Genomic DNA, 15530 nt, shown 5'->3' with positions numbered 1-15530 from the left:
GTCTTGCCCAGGTGTTTCGTCCTATAATTTAATTATACAAATAAGTAGCGTCCGTTTAAATTCATTTTTAAGGAGGTTAGTGTACCTTTTTAAGGAGGTTAGTTTACCAGCCGACATTGATTCTTAGAATTTCTTTAAATTGGCGTTGTTCTGTTGGGTTTTCCTTACGATTCAACTTTTTTCCATTCTTACGATCGACACTCGATGAATCATCATAGGAAACTCCTTACAGAGAAGCAAGACTTGCGGGACCTCGATTCTCATGACAAGAATAGGCTACCCCGCCCTCATGGGCAAAGCAACACTGTCCCTGAGAGAGGAGTTCCATCAATATGTGCATGACTTGTTATCCAAACGATTTGATTGATAAATTTAATAAAATACTATTCAAAATGGAATGTACGATAAAATATATTGGCTCTTGTCCAATTTGTTGCGGTGGACTTATTAATTCACAAGTACGGCAAATTACTTTAGGTTGTTATTGATATATGTATTTGATTCAGAAGAGAATTGATTTGAGGAATAATTTGAGAAGATATAAGTTGGTTATAGTTGAAATTTATCATAATTACGATTAAAATATCATAACTTAATATGAAGTTGATTTTGATTTGAAAAGAGAGATTTGATCATATGAATCATATTAGAGATGAATTAAAATAATAATTTATTTGGATATATTTGCTTGAAATATACTACAATTATAATTGAAATTGCATAATGTGACTGTTGAAATTGGATATGAGTTTCTGTAAACCTTATTCTGAACATTCATTTACAAAATCCAGTTAAAGCATCATTGAAGCTATATAAATATAGGCTTGTGCTATTTTTATGTAATACAAAATCATGATAATCTTATACACAAATAAAGTGTATTTAACAAAAAATTGTGTGAGAGATGATAATTGCAATTTTCACATTGGGGAAAAATTGTTCCGTAATTTACACTCGATTGTTAATTAGGATGTTTCATGATAAAAAAGGGGTTCAGTTGCTATTTCCTAAAATATGACGCCGTCTATCTATAAATACAGCATCGCTTTTGTCGTAAATAAAATGAATCATTCTTCTCCTTCACAACCGAGACACGATGTGGAGAAAGCATACTTTAGCTGCTCTGCGGATAATCAATTCAACGAAATTCCCTTTTCCACTATCGGATTCTCTATGTTTTAATCTCTTTTACCGTAATACCTCTGCTTTACATTCTTCATCTTCTCGTTTCACTGAGAGATTTGGTGGAAGCCCCTTTCTTTCTGCCAGAACGTCGTTTTTTCCGAACCCAACGATTTTATTTGGTGCGAAATGGATCGATATCTTAAATTTTGATCATACTAGGTGCTTTTTCTGCTCCGAGTCGGGATCCACTGAGAAACTCCGGCGCTGCTGGAATTGTGACGCCGAGGGTGCGAATACGACTCCGTTTCTGTTCTGTCATACTTGTCGCAGTGTTCAACCGGTTGATGGCTCCATTGATTACTTCCAAATTTTCGGAATGTGGGTATTTTGTATTACGCAAAGTTAGGCTTCAACTTATTGCGCTCAAATTGTAGACCAATTTTAGAATTGATGTTTGTGGATCACTGTTTTGATGCGCGCTGTTAAAATTAGAATTTGTATCTAATTCAACCCCAAAACTAGCTCAAGTGTGGAGAATTGTCTAAGACCAACTCCCAACTATTTTATCCAACGATGTGGGACAAATAACACATCCTTCACGTCCAGGAATGAACATCTGGAACGTGAATTTTACAAATGACCCAAATATAGGCATAACGGGTGACCCAACTATGGGCAGTCCAACGCATAACGATGAAACCTGAGCTCTGAAACCATGGTTGGAAGCCTAGATGCACACGCACCAGCGCCAACGTTAGTCAACTTGACTCCAATTGTGATCCATAGCCACAGTAGTCTTGAGGTGTATGTGACAGGGTGTGTAGCCTTGTGCCAAGCTACATCCTGTATGATGGCAAGGTCATCAGAAAACCATGTAGCAACATCAGCAGACTTCCAGTAAGCCTTCTCTGCAACGGCGAACACCTTGCGTGATTGGCTCTCAGCCTGAGACAGGTAGTGGTGGCTGGTCATCATCAATGAGTAGCCCTGCATTGGGATCACCCCAGTAGCACACTTCACAAGTGCTGCGACAGCAGCAACTTCAGCCTCGTTCAGGTTTAGCGCAGCAGTGATCGCGCCATGTTGAGCTGGGTTGTAGCTAAGGCCGGCAGTGTACACGATAGCCCCGTTGTTAGCCAGGGTCCCATTGAGAATTGGCTGTCTAACCTCCCCAGGAATCTGGTCATTGGGCTCAAGTCGGTAGAAAGTAGTAGCAACGGCCCTGACTGCTCCTAGAACTATAGATACATTGCGAACCATGGCATCACTCAGTCCAGCGGGCTTGTGTTCATCGAGGTGCGCCATGTGGGATCGAATGTAACCATCCACAGCCTTCACTGCGTGCTCACTCGGGAGATCCCCCACCCTAACCAGTGGTACGCCAGAGCTATGGTTTCCTTGATCAGCACAGACGTGACGGATCCAACCGATGTGGGACAACTAACACGCCTCCTCACGCCCAGGAATGAACATCTGAAGCGTGAAGTTTACAAATGACCCAACTATGGATAGAACGGGTGGTCCAGCTATAGGCAGTCCAACACATAACGGTGGAACCTGAGCTTTGATACCATGTTAAGATTGGAACTTCGACCTAACATTTGGGGTTGAGTTAGATCCAAGTTATGTTAAAGAAGGTGAAGAATGAATAAATGAACTTCTTCTGTTATTGAAGTGAGCTCAGAAAGCTTACTGTTGTTGCTGGTACAAAGATACATTTATAGATTTTGCTCATTAACTGAACAAGCATGATACTAATTAATAGAAACACAAAACACGACTTATAACCAACACACCCCCCTCAAGCTTGGTATAGGTCACGAACACCAAGCTTGGACAACAGAAAACTATGTTGCTCTTTGCTCACGTTAGACAGCCAATTCTCAATGGGGCCCTGGCTAACAACGGGGCTATCGTGTACACTGCCAGCCTTAGCTACAACCCAGCTCAACATGGCGCGATCACTGCTGCGCTAAACCTGAATGAGGCTGAAGCTGCTGCTGTCGCGGCACTTGTGAAGTGTGCTACTGGGGTGATCCCAATGCAGGGCTACTCATTGATGATGACCAGCCACCACTACCTGTCTCAGGCTGAGAGCCAATCACGCAAGGTGTTCGCCGTTGCAGAGAAGGCTTACTGGAAGTCTGCTGATGTTGCTACATGGTTTTCTGATGACCTTGCCATCATACAGGATGTAGCTTGGCACAAGGCTACACACCCTGTCACATACACCTCAAGACCACTGCGGCTATGGATCCCACAATTGGAGTCAAGTTGACTAACGCTGGCGCTGGTGCGTGTGCATATAGGCTTCCAGCCATGGTTTCAGAGCTCAGGTTATGCGTTGGACTGCCCATAGTTGGGTCACCTGTTATGCCTATATTTGGGTCATTTGTAAAATTCACGTTCCAGATGTTCATTCCTGGGTGTGAGGGGTTGTGTTAGTTGTCCCACATCGGTTCGATAAAATACCTGGGAGTTGTATATATGGTCTTGGACAATTCTCCTCCCTTGAGCTAGCTTTTGGGGTTGAGTTATGTCCAAGTTCCAATTTTAACATGGTATCAGAGTGAGGGCCATGTGGCCAATCTACTCTTGAGTGCAGCTCAGACTCAGCTGTCGAGCCTCAAGAGCATCCTATGGTATGTTTCATGAGCACCCATAGGTCTACCAATGAAGCTGCGATGATAGCCTTCCTGAAACGCACAAAGCGTTAGTGCTGGCATATTTATGAAGTTGAATGTGATAATTGCAATGTGCTAATTGGACGCAATATATTGAATTTTGAGATTATTTTTGAGGATCTTTTCATCTATTTATATTTTTGTGCTGAACATGCGTACGGGTTTAATAAGACTGAATGTGATCTATATCTTTTCCGTGTTGAAGAATGATGAACGGAAATTTGATTCCATTATAGGGAGAGGGATTACAATGTTGAGGTAGGAGAGTTGGAGAGGGAATATAAGAACTGGCAAAGGAAACTACATCCTGATCTAGTTCATTCAAAAACCCAGGTTGATATGCTGCCTTGATGTTGTGTTTCCAATTTGTTTTCTAGAAAAAAAACAGTCTTCATTGAAAATGAAAACGTTTTTGTTTGCTTTTTCCTAGACAGAAAGGGAGTATGCAGCTGAACAGTCTGCACGGGTGATAGATGCATATCGAACACTTGCCGACCCATTGACAAGGGCAATCTACATGGTATATCAATATTCATTTGGATCATAACCTTGAGTATCACATATTAATATTGCGCCTTAGTGCTTATTGTTGTGTAAAAATAAGCTTATTAATGAAAGTTTAACAATGCCTAGAAATGTTATTGTTATTCAAAGATGTTTTATTTGAATTCCTGAAGAGAAATCCATATCTTATGATTGGAGCCTATATAGCTTCGTTTTAAACTTTCAATTGTAATGGGGGATTTTGATGAAGTCAACTCTCCTTAAATTTAATGCCCCAAATTCAAGTACACGATCTTGTATACTTGTCCTGATCCTATTCTCTTTACTGAGTGACTTTTGTTTATTTTATCTTGTAAAAATTATTGCATGGCCTGACATTTTTGTCACATGTTATGCTTTGAGCCCTATGATCTATGTCAATGAAGTGTAGCATTTGAAATTCATTTCCTTTTTTTCAGAGTGGTAGAAGAATTCTCTCAATATGTTCATTATTCTTTTCTCCATCATTTCCCACTAATGTTGAGGTTGACCTATGTAGATGAAGTTAGAAGGCCTGATTGTGGATGAGGAAGAAAGGATTACAGACCTGGAGCTCCTAGCTGAGGTAATGAAGTACTCCATGAATCATCTGTTTCAGAGGACTGTTTTTGTCTCTCTTTTAATCTTTTAGCTTCAAAACATTTTGTTTTATGCACGTCTATGCTACAATTCTGCATGCAATATGTCACAGCTCGTTTGTCATCATTAACTATGTAATTGGAGAAGCCACTAAAGTTTAATACTTTTCATTCTTTTTATTTTAGATTTAGCAGAACTTATTTTTCATGGTATGGACCTGTTGAATCTTGTGATTTTAAAAAAGATTTTGACTTTTAAATTAATTTTTATGCCGAAGCCTTTCAGGGATCAATAGAAAAAACTTGAATTGGGAAATCGGAATTATTGTTAACATGACACGACCGCTAACAAGAGTTAATTGTTCTACTGATGAAATTGCATGATCACAAGCTCATAGCAATATTTTGACAAGTCAACCTGTTCAAGTTCTTTTGGAATATGTTAATTTCATGTGGTTCCACAGTTAAGCTATGGTGCATTCAGCATGCACACGTAAGCATTATGTGATCCTATTTCCCTGAGAAGCTTTCAAGGAAACTGCTTTGCGATAATTATTGGTGGATTGGCATGCAGATCATGGAATTAAGGGAAGCTGTTGAAGAAGCAGAAGACGCTGAGGCATTAATTCAGATCCAGGCTCAGGTATCTATAGATGTGAATTGACATAAGGACTTAGCAGTTCTTTATATCTTTTGAGCTTTGAATTTTGAAACTATGAACAAAAAGAAACTGTTTCATCCATACTATTTAGTTGGACCACTTCTAGTCGTCTCAAGGTTTTATAAATTTTGCTTAGTATTTCATATCTTTCAGATCATAGACTCGTGCATATGGCTTTACATAATGTGTTTTTTGTGTACTTCTATGAACATTCTTGACAAATGGACAATTCCAAGTTGGCATGCTTAATCAGTTTCCAAATTACTCGCCATGCTTGATTTTTGTTGTTTTTTTTTTCTGTTGGTTAGACTGCATCCGTAAGTGACAACAATTTTCTCTTTGGGATGTTTTGTTTTCTAATTACTGATATTAATATCTTCCCCATTCCTCTTTTCTCCCTTTTCAGTTGCAGGAAAAATTGCAATATTGGTCTAATTCATTTGAAGATGCGTTAAGGAGTAAAAAATATGAAGATGCGCATTCTTCAATTCGAAGAATGACTTACTACAAACGTGCAAACGAGGAAATTATAAAGAAGCTTTAGTGCTGGTATGCTTTCTGTCCTATTAGTTAGATTACTTTCTCTCTTTTGTAAGAACTACGGATGACAGTTTATTCAGGTTTGACTCAATGGCCTGAAGGGTTATCAATATTTTACTTGACATCATACCTTGATCAGAATCTTACTCATTCGCGTGTAGATGTCTATAACTTTGTGCTTATAACGACAACTCCGGATACAAGATAGTCTTTGACTAGAAGTCCTTAAATGCAAGGAAGTGTTACGAGTTTCGACAGGTTTTTTGACACTGGTGGTTCTCTTCAATATCAAGAGTGATAACCGAGCTTCACTTTAGTGAATTTGCTGAAATGTAACTTCCGGACAAATTTTTTTTCTTTAACACGTACTTCGGACAATTTTATTCCTAGTTGTAAGTGGTAAACATACGCTTTTATTAACGTGTTTATTTTGAAAAATAGGAATGCATTTCTAATGCCGAACTATGAACCTGTGAAGGATTTGTAAAACGAAGTTTCTTTATAAGTAAAATGGAAGAAAGCTTGGGTGTAAAACAAATGATCCTCATCGCCCTACTTTGAATTTTAATTTTGAAAAACCAAAAAAAAAAATAAAAGAAACGATAAGGGGGAATGGATTGTTACTCTGAATTAGGTATCGAAGAAGTTGAAACCAATACATTTTGTGTTCCAACAATTACAATTTATGATTTGTAATTTGAGCAACAACGATTACTTTTATCATATTTGTATTGTCATATATATTATATAGTCAACTTTAAATTCAAGAAAGATGAATCAAGCTTGAATGTAAACTCTTATTGGAATTAAATTTGAGGAAATAAAAGTTTATATTTTTTCAGCTAAAATTCTGAAGGTGAATTGTTTCATAAAAAGAATGGAGGCCCCAATTATGAATTCGAAATCTAAGTAACGGTCACATTCGAAACCCACCCCACAAATCGATTACAACCCATGTTCCATGCAGCTGTCGGATTCCCGGAATTCCACCTATGTATCGCTTTCCGATCGTGATACCGACCTCATCCGCAACAACCGTCTCCAGCTGGGTCAGTTTGTGCACCTCGATCGACTTGCTTCGACGCACCTCCTGTTCCTACTCCACTTAATCTACGCCCTATAGCTGGTCGTCACCAGTTTATTGGATCTCTTGAACCCCTCATTGCTCGCATTAACAGCGGTGGGTTTGTAATCCAGCCGGTTTCAGAGTCTGACCCCTCAGTGGACCCTATTGCAGCTTATTTGTCGGGGATGGGGAAGAAGTCGAAGGAGAAATGTGCCGAGAGTGATGTGAGTAAGGGTGGTGTTAAGATAGCTTCCTCTAAGGTTAATAGAGGAGTTGTTGCCCCAAAAGAGAATCTGAACGTTAATGTCAGTTCTGGAGATGCCCAGGCTAATAATAATGGTAATGCTGGTTCAGAAAAGGTCAGTTCACAAAGGTTTTTGTCACCTGGAGCACTAAAGCAGAGATCCGTGATGCCACTAGGAGGAAAGCGGCGGTAGCAGAGAGGGATCCATCCCCAGCTGGAAAGTCAGGAAAGTGCTCGAGTTCCCCTGCACCGTCAAAGTGAGTGGTTCCTAGCCTTGAGGAGGCTGCCAAGGAGGAAAATAGGAGGACCTCAATGGAACCAGCAATAATAGTGCCATAAAGATATCGGCAGCCATCACCAACTGCAGGGAAGAGGCGGGCAAGTCCTGTGGTAGCTAGAAGGATGTCTCTGTCCCCTGGCCGGAGATTATCAGGTGGACTTAAGGTATCCCCAGCACTGGATTCTTCCGGGAAGAAGAAGATGGCTAACGTTGCTGTGGGAATATCTTTAACTGCTGTAAGAGTTGCTTCAACTGCTGCGTCTGAAGCTTTAGAGGAGGCCATGACTACAGAATCGATTGTGAGGAGCTTAAGGTACTGCACTTGAGCAGATGTCTATACACTCATTATATTTATTAGTAATGCTCGTTATATTTGTTGCTTTATGAAAAGTCATTATTTTTCGTCGCTCTTACGGCTTTGTTAAGTTCGACCCCCATATGTATCTCCTTTTATATGATATTTGCTTCTGTAATGCCTCGAATACAATTCTACAAAAAACAGAACTTGGTTTAGCCATTAAATTAATTTCTAGTCCTTTGAAGTCTTCATTAATACTTATGGTTCATTCATGTTTAAAATATTTGAAGCAATATTTTTTTAAGATATCAGAGTACATAAAATAAGCTTGGGACACTTGTTATCCTCTTGCTGCTCTTGTTACTTTGCTTGGTTTACGTTGAATGTCAAGAAGTAGACAACTTTGACTGGATATCATTTGAACATGATTAAATTATCGATTGGAATGACTGGAACGAACATAACTACAATTTTGTTAATAGCCAGACTGGTATCCCTTGTTTTGTATCTTGAAATGATCATGGGATGCGGTGAATAATCACATATATTGTCCTCTCCAGTGCTAATTTTATGCTTATTTTGTGTTTCCGGATTAGAAGAATCTTCATTTGTGAATCCTCTTAGAATAACAATCTTGACTACTAACGGATCTACTTTGTAAAATACCGCAGCATGTTTTCAGATCTCCACTCAAGTTCAAACCCTGAAAATCCTTTACCTACTATCGATCGATTCAAGTCAATTTACGAAGATGTTCTAAAATCCACAGCAGCGGCAGAATCTATTGCCGGTAAACATAGCTCATCAGCTACTAATGAGAACACCACCTCATCAGAACAATCAAAATCCAGTACCCTTTGGGTAGAAGCCGCTTTGGCTACAAATCTTGAAGTTGTCTCCCTTTTAACCGACCAAAACTTTACGGGCTCATCCAAAATGGAGCAAAGAAGTTCTAAGAAACGACATTCTGCCAACTCAATCGTCAAGAATAGCTACACAAACGGCTCTTCACCAGTAGTCGGACCTTGGACTAGGGGCAAGGGGATGGACGTGACAGTGGAACTTGGAAAGATTTTGAAGTATGAGATGCAATATGGTTTGTAAGATTCGTAGAGTCGTCCCTTGATGCTGGTTTTCAGGTTTTCGGGAAATGCACTTCAGCTGGCACTGGTGCACTCAACAACTGTGGCCCTATGGCAGCAATCTTGTCTTAACTTAAGCGAGTCAACAACTGGTTGGATCGCATAATGACTGAACAGGATGAGGTTCTTGTGGGAAATATTGAGAGTCTGAAGCGAAAGATTTACGGGTTTGTGATTCAACATGTTGGCACAACAGTTGAAAGTATAATCCCTTTTGAATGGCCAGCAGTGACTGGACATATAGAACCCGAGTGTCTGGGAAATCACGACAAGGCCAAAGGTCACCAAAGGCAATCACTGCTGGCCATCCGAAAGATCAAAGGTCGGCCCAGCTAGAACACCAAAGGTCAGTCCAGCTGGAGCACCAACAGACAGGCCATATGGAGAGTCGGGCAGATGGAAGGTCATCTATAATAGAATTTTCGAATTTAAAAAATAGCAAAAACCAGGTTAACTTTGGTGGGAAATTTTGCTTTGATCAGTCCGACATTCGACACACCCAGGTGATCGACACACTCAGGTCGCGTTCATACGCTTGCACACAAGTCAAGCCTTTTTTTCCATTGCAAATATGGACCAAAAATTGCACCCAATGCGCTAGCGTGCGCGAGAGAAACTCTTGATCAATCTTTCTTACACCTTCACAAATTGTAACTCAATATAAGCTACCAAAGCTATGATTATTTTCTTATGTGGGACATTTTCCACTTACCATTCACTTATCTAGACATTGTTTGTCCAATTTCTCATTCAAAAAAAACAAGTCCAACAGGCCAAATGCTCTTTGTCCAACAACATTTCCCAATTCTAAAATAATTTAATATTTCTATACTTGTGTGCATGTTCCTATCATATATTTATTGTGCTTAACATCACCGGATTTCCAAGGGAGATAATTAATATATATGGAACCTTCAACGACTAAAACATTTTAACATTTTAAATTTTATTTGAACATACAACCAACCATCCAATATATATCTCAGGATCCTGCTAAATATATGAGCAAAAAAGTGTTATTAATATTCAATTTTTATTGTCTTTAAAAAAGGAAAAGAGAAAAGCCTTTAAAATATTCTCCATTAACAGGAACAAGAGTGTGGTAAAAAGGAATTTCTTAAGAATAGTAATTATTTTATATACAAAATAATTATCAACCAAATTCAATTTTTACCTCATCTGGACATGTGAGTAATACTACGTCAGTAATTTTCGATATCACGTCATCATTTCTAAAAGCTAAAATTATAAAAATATACAAATGAGTGAATTAAAATCATAAATTGCCCACAACAAGATTAAAAATGTAATTTTTTCTAAAATTTTTATTAAATTGGATAAGATCCTGTAATATATAGTTTTTTTTAAACATTATTATATTTTGGTTTTTGGATTCTCTAGGGTGAGTTATATATTATTGTTTTGGGGGGGAAAAATTATATATTAACTAAAACGCGCTTACATGCACTTGGGAACATTGAAAGCTTCAACAGAAAAACCTGCCACCTTCCATCTCCCCTAGCCTTTCCTCTCCCATTTGCGCCCGTTTCAACCAAGAAGGAGAGAAATTCAAAACCCTAATTCCACTCCACAATACACATACCAACAGTGTGTATGTATGTATCTGTGTGTGTAAATTGGAATATCAAAACTGTGAAAGATTGATATATATAAAATCACCACGATTCTTTCCTTTTTTCTCCAACACCTACTTCCTTTTCTTTCACCGTTTACCATTTTCATAGCCTTTCTGTTATCTATCCAACGTAATTTGTGCAGTCTTTTTCAAATTACATAATCTTATGATTGTGGAATTCTCAGGGCTTGTCTCAATTTTTCTTAATCATGCAAATTTTATGAACGTTTTTATTATTTTTCTTGATTCCCGCGGATTGTTTCGTGTTTGTATTATATATATATTAAATTTCATCACCTGTTTAGTGGAATTGGGATTACTGGTTAGCAGATTTTCGTTGCAATTTTAGGTTTGCGAGACAATGAAGACGTTATTGGAGGTTAAAAAATTAGTGGGGTTGGTTCTTTGAAGTTTGAGTATCATTTATTGGGAAAGAAGATAAATTATCGATCGATGGGAAACATTTGTGTGAATGGAAAGATTGCTAAGGGTGGGTTTTTCTATACAATGTCTCATTTATTGTGGTCGTCTAAATCACCAGATATGATCTCTGGTACTGATAATAACAAAGAAAAAGGTTGTGAAACGCCCGAAATTAAGGTTATAGAAGGTCTTGATCCTGTTCAGAATACGCCTCCAGAAATGGTGAAGATTAAAGAGGGGGAGATCAAATCATCACAGCCCGCAAAAATCGAGCCGGTGATTATAGTGAAGGAAGCGGAAAAGCCACCTCAGGTAGCTGGAACGTGGGAACAGGCAATCAAGAACGATGGTAGGAAATCTGCTCGAATTCCTGAGCCAGAGCAAGTTGCCATGCCGGTGAATGAAAAGCCAAAACCGTCTGATGCTCCCAAACCCAAGAAACCGCACAATGTAAAGAGAATGATGAGTGTAGGGCTTCAGGTGGAATCTGTGCTAAAAACCAAAACAGGTCACCTGAAGGAGTACTATAATTTGGGCCATAAACTTGGGCAAGGGCAGTTCGGAACAACTTTTCTCTGCGTGGAAAAAAGTACAGGAAAAGAATATGCTTGTAAATCTATTGCCAAGAGAAAATTACTTTCTGAAGAAGATGTGGAAGACGTGAGAAGAGAAATTGAGATCATGCACCACTTGTCTGGGTCACCTAATGTCATTTCAATCAAGGGGGCTTACGAGGATGCTGTTGCAGTTCATGTTGTCATGGAGTTGTGTCAAGGGGGTGAGCTTTTTGACAGAATCGTTAAACGGGGGCATTATTCGGAGAAAAAGGCTGCAGAGCTTACTAGGACTATAGTTAGTGTAATTGAGGCCTGTCATTCTTTAGGGGTCATGCACAGGGACCTCAAGCCTGAGAATTTTCTCTTTGTCAACAATGAAGAAGATTCACCTTTAAAGACAATCGACTTTGGATTGTCTGTGTTCTTTAAGCCCGGTATATTCAACCGTCATTGTCTTGATAAAGCATATGCTAAATGCCTCATTTTGTTAATTTAGCATTTCCTTCTTTCTATCTTATTTTTTAGCATTGTATAACTGTTTACTCCTAACGTATAGTATACTTGGATGTGTAATAAAGTAGTTGACCGTGTCATTGGTTACTGAATAAACAGTCAGCACATCACTTTTAACTGTTCCATAAAACCAGAATCATCGTTTTGGATCATCGGGAATTTTCATGAAGTTATTTTTGTGTGATTTACCGTTACATAGTCCACTCCCTGTTACTAAATAAAAAACTGGCTACTTCGATAAGAATTTTTAAGTTTTTGGCAAAATCAAGTTCACAACAGATCAATTTGTTAGGCTAGTCCAAATTGATTTTCATCGAGCATATTTATAATGTTTTTGGTTGCTTAAACAATATAGGGGAAGTTTTCACTGATGTGGTTGGGAGCCCTTATTATGTCGCTCCAGAAGTGCTTTGTAAGCGTTATGGACCAGCAACGGATGTTTGGAGTGCCGGCGTTATAGTTTATATTCTTCTCTGTGGCGTGCCTCCATTTTGGGGTGGTAAGATATAAAAATTCCTATCAATTATTCACTTTAGTTCACATGCCTTTTTTCATGAACTTGAGATTTTATCATTCTTCACACGTTCACTCTGGACAGAAAGTGAACAAGAGATATTCGAAGAGGTTTTGCATGGTGATATTGACTTCACATCAGATCCTTGGCCGATGATATCTGATAGTGCGAAAGACCTAGTGAAGAAAATGCTTGTAAGGGATTCAAGGAACCGGATAACTGCCCATCAAGTACTTTGTAAGTTAACTTTAGAAATTTAATCTCATCACGAATAAACCTGCATCTTTCTTAATAGAAACGTAGGAAATTCTTGTGAGTGCTAAATTTATTTGTACAAGTATAGATGTTCCATTTTGTTTCAGATTCTTTTGATTTTCTTGCAGGTCATCCTTGGGTTCGGATTGATGGAGTAGCTCCTGATAAGCCTCTTGATTCTGCAGTTTTAACTCGGTTGACGCAGTTCTCAGCAATGGACAAGTTTAAGAAAATGGCTTTACGGGTATGGTATTTATTTGTTTAAGTAGAAAGCAAGGGACTGAGTTACATGCGATTTTGGTTGAAACAGCAGAGACAGTTAACTCGATTCCGTAGATATATATGTATCTCATGGTCACTCTATTCTTTCGTTAATTACTTGGTGTTATTATACTTGATTGTGCGTATAATGTTACTAGTACATCCCGGTCTTGTAATCAAATTTTTTGCCTAAAGGTCATTGCAGAAAGTCTATCTGAAGAAGAAATTGCGGGCCTCAAAGAAATGTTCAAAATGATAGACACAGATAACAGTGGTCACATCACATTTGAAGAACTCAAGAATGGTTTAAAAAGATTTGGGGCAAATCTGAACGAGTCTGAAATATTCGATTTGATGAACGCTGTGAGTATTTAATTTATTCTAGGACCACTATACGCCAAGTAAAAATTTAAGATATGAACTTTGCACATATAGTGGCAAACATCTTGTTTTTTACGCGGTAATATTGCAGGCTGATGTGGATAAAAGTGGTGGTATCGACTATGCAGAGTTCATAGCAGCAACATTGCATCTGAACAAGATCGAGAAAGAAGACCATCTCTTCACTGCATTTTCCTACTTTGACAAAGATGGGAGCGGCTATATTACTCAAGACGAGCTTCAAAAAGCTTGTGAAGAGTTTGGCATAGCCGATGTTCACCTGGAAGAAATTATTGGAGAAGCTGATCGAAACAATGTAAGTAAAACCATTGTCATCATACCTCGATAAATTTAATAATAAAATCTTTCTAACACGATTTTTGTGTACAATCATTTCAATTTATTTAATCATGACACACCTTGTTGTCCCATTTTATTTAATCATAAAAGCATACAAGATTCTGTCGTTTTCAAAAGTTTCCAAGGGAAGTACTGTGGTAGTCACGTTAAATATGATTTGGAAGCTGAAATCCAAAACCAAGTTGAGGCCATTTCTTGTCTTCAACTGTTGTCATTGAACCTTGTTCCTCAATTCCAAAAAGGAAAAAATACAAACAGCCTAAATTTAAGGGATATTATTGGAAGGGTACATTGTTTTGCATTACATTGTCTATGTAGGATTCAAGATGTGGGTAAAATAACCTGTTGTAACGATTTAATTGCAGGACGGACGTATAGATTATAACGAGTTTGTAGTGATGATGCAGAAGGGAAATGCAGATTTCGGTAAGAAGAGGTTTCAGAGTAATTTCAACGCTGGTTTTCGGGAAGTAACACCTGTTTGTTGACATGAACGTGGAGATATTGGCAGGTTTAAGGGAAGTAACTCCAGTCTGTAGACAATTTTCAACTTAAAATTGCTGATATTATGCTTGTTCAATTTTGTTTCTCATTTTAAAACTGTTTTGCCATGTACAATACACGTTCATAAAAACTACTCCAAACTTTGGGCAAGGAATTAGACATTTCTTCATTTTGTAAAATGTTTCATATCTTTTTATGATATTTGGAGGATTTTTTTTTTAAAAATGCATATCATATCTTGCTATATTTTTATTCAGATATTATAATAATGATTGAAACTGCCCAAGTTGAATATAAAGTATCGTTATTTTGTTATTATTAAATGAAGATTCGAGTTTAATTTATAAAATTGGTGAAAAGAATAGTTAGCCGGCAATCTACAGAGAAATTATATCATTAATAACTCCGCCCACAGAATAATGGTATGCATGCTTCCTCCTCCATACCGAAGAAAAGACTCGATTAATTTTGTACATTCATATATGTTTAGGTAGCATCTAAAGAAAATCTAACTTGAAAATTAATTTTACAGTAACATGCAAATTGAGGATTCAAGATGGCTTAGAACGTAGTAGCCGTAGGCAGTAAGTTGCTTCGAGTGAAAGAATACCATCAAAAGCTAACAACTGAGTCACGAGATTGGGATTAAAGAAATTGCAAATCCACTTTTGACGTAGCAAAAGAACTTCATGCAGTGACGGAACCAAAAATATTGCTCTCCAGATTAGAATTTTAAACTCTATAATCTTTTAATATTTTAAATTGATCTATCCGAGCTAATATCATATTATTACAAAATTATACAAAATTTACATATAAAATTTTTTTAAAGAAATTGGGCCACCCAAGCTAAAACCCGGGTATAAAGGCATGTGTCTCCGCCTCTGCATGCAAGCATACATACCAGCAATTAAAAAATATATATATAGTTCAAAGAGATTATACAGATTTTTAAAAAATATTTT

The 15530-nt window shown here is 37.9% G+C and overlaps 2 protein-coding genes and 1 pseudogene across 2 annotated transcripts; all 3 read left to right on the top strand.

The window, feature by feature from the left end:
- The first annotated feature begins 1061 nt into the window (after window positions 1–1061).
- On the top strand, window positions 1062–6258 carry LOC140971800 (iron-sulfur cluster co-chaperone protein HscB homolog). The gene is made up of 6 exons (XM_073434298.1): window positions 1062–1503; window positions 4046–4142; window positions 4240–4329; window positions 4852–4917; window positions 5505–5573; window positions 5998–6258. The coding sequence occupies exons 1-6, from the start codon at window positions 1097–1099 to the stop codon at window positions 6133–6135; spliced, it is 867 nt and encodes a 288-aa protein (XP_073290399.1). The 5' UTR covers window positions 1062–1096; the 3' UTR covers window positions 6136–6258.
- On the top strand, window positions 6004–9497 carry LOC140958555 (uncharacterized; annotated as a pseudogene).
- A 1149-nt stretch (window positions 9498–10646) lies between these two features.
- LOC140971798 (calcium-dependent protein kinase 26-like) lies at window positions 10647–14717 on the top strand. The gene is made up of 7 exons (XM_073434296.1): window positions 10647–12211; window positions 12646–12789; window positions 12889–13041; window positions 13188–13303; window positions 13516–13683; window positions 13793–14017; window positions 14427–14717. The coding sequence occupies exons 1-7, from the start codon at window positions 11251–11253 to the stop codon at window positions 14547–14549; spliced, it is 1890 nt and encodes a 629-aa protein (XP_073290397.1). The 5' UTR covers window positions 10647–11250; the 3' UTR covers window positions 14550–14717.
- Window positions 14718–15530: the final 813 nt, after the last annotated feature.

Source organism: Primulina huaijiensis, chromosome 2 (assembly GCF_012295235.1).
Source record: "Primulina huaijiensis isolate GDHJ02 chromosome 2, ASM1229523v2, whole genome shotgun sequence".
Classification (NCBI taxonomy): Eukaryota; Viridiplantae; Streptophyta; class Magnoliopsida; order Lamiales; family Gesneriaceae; genus Primulina; species Primulina huaijiensis.
The sequence above is the reverse complement of the archived record's forward strand: the minus strand, read 5'-3'. Positions and strand labels throughout refer to the sequence as shown.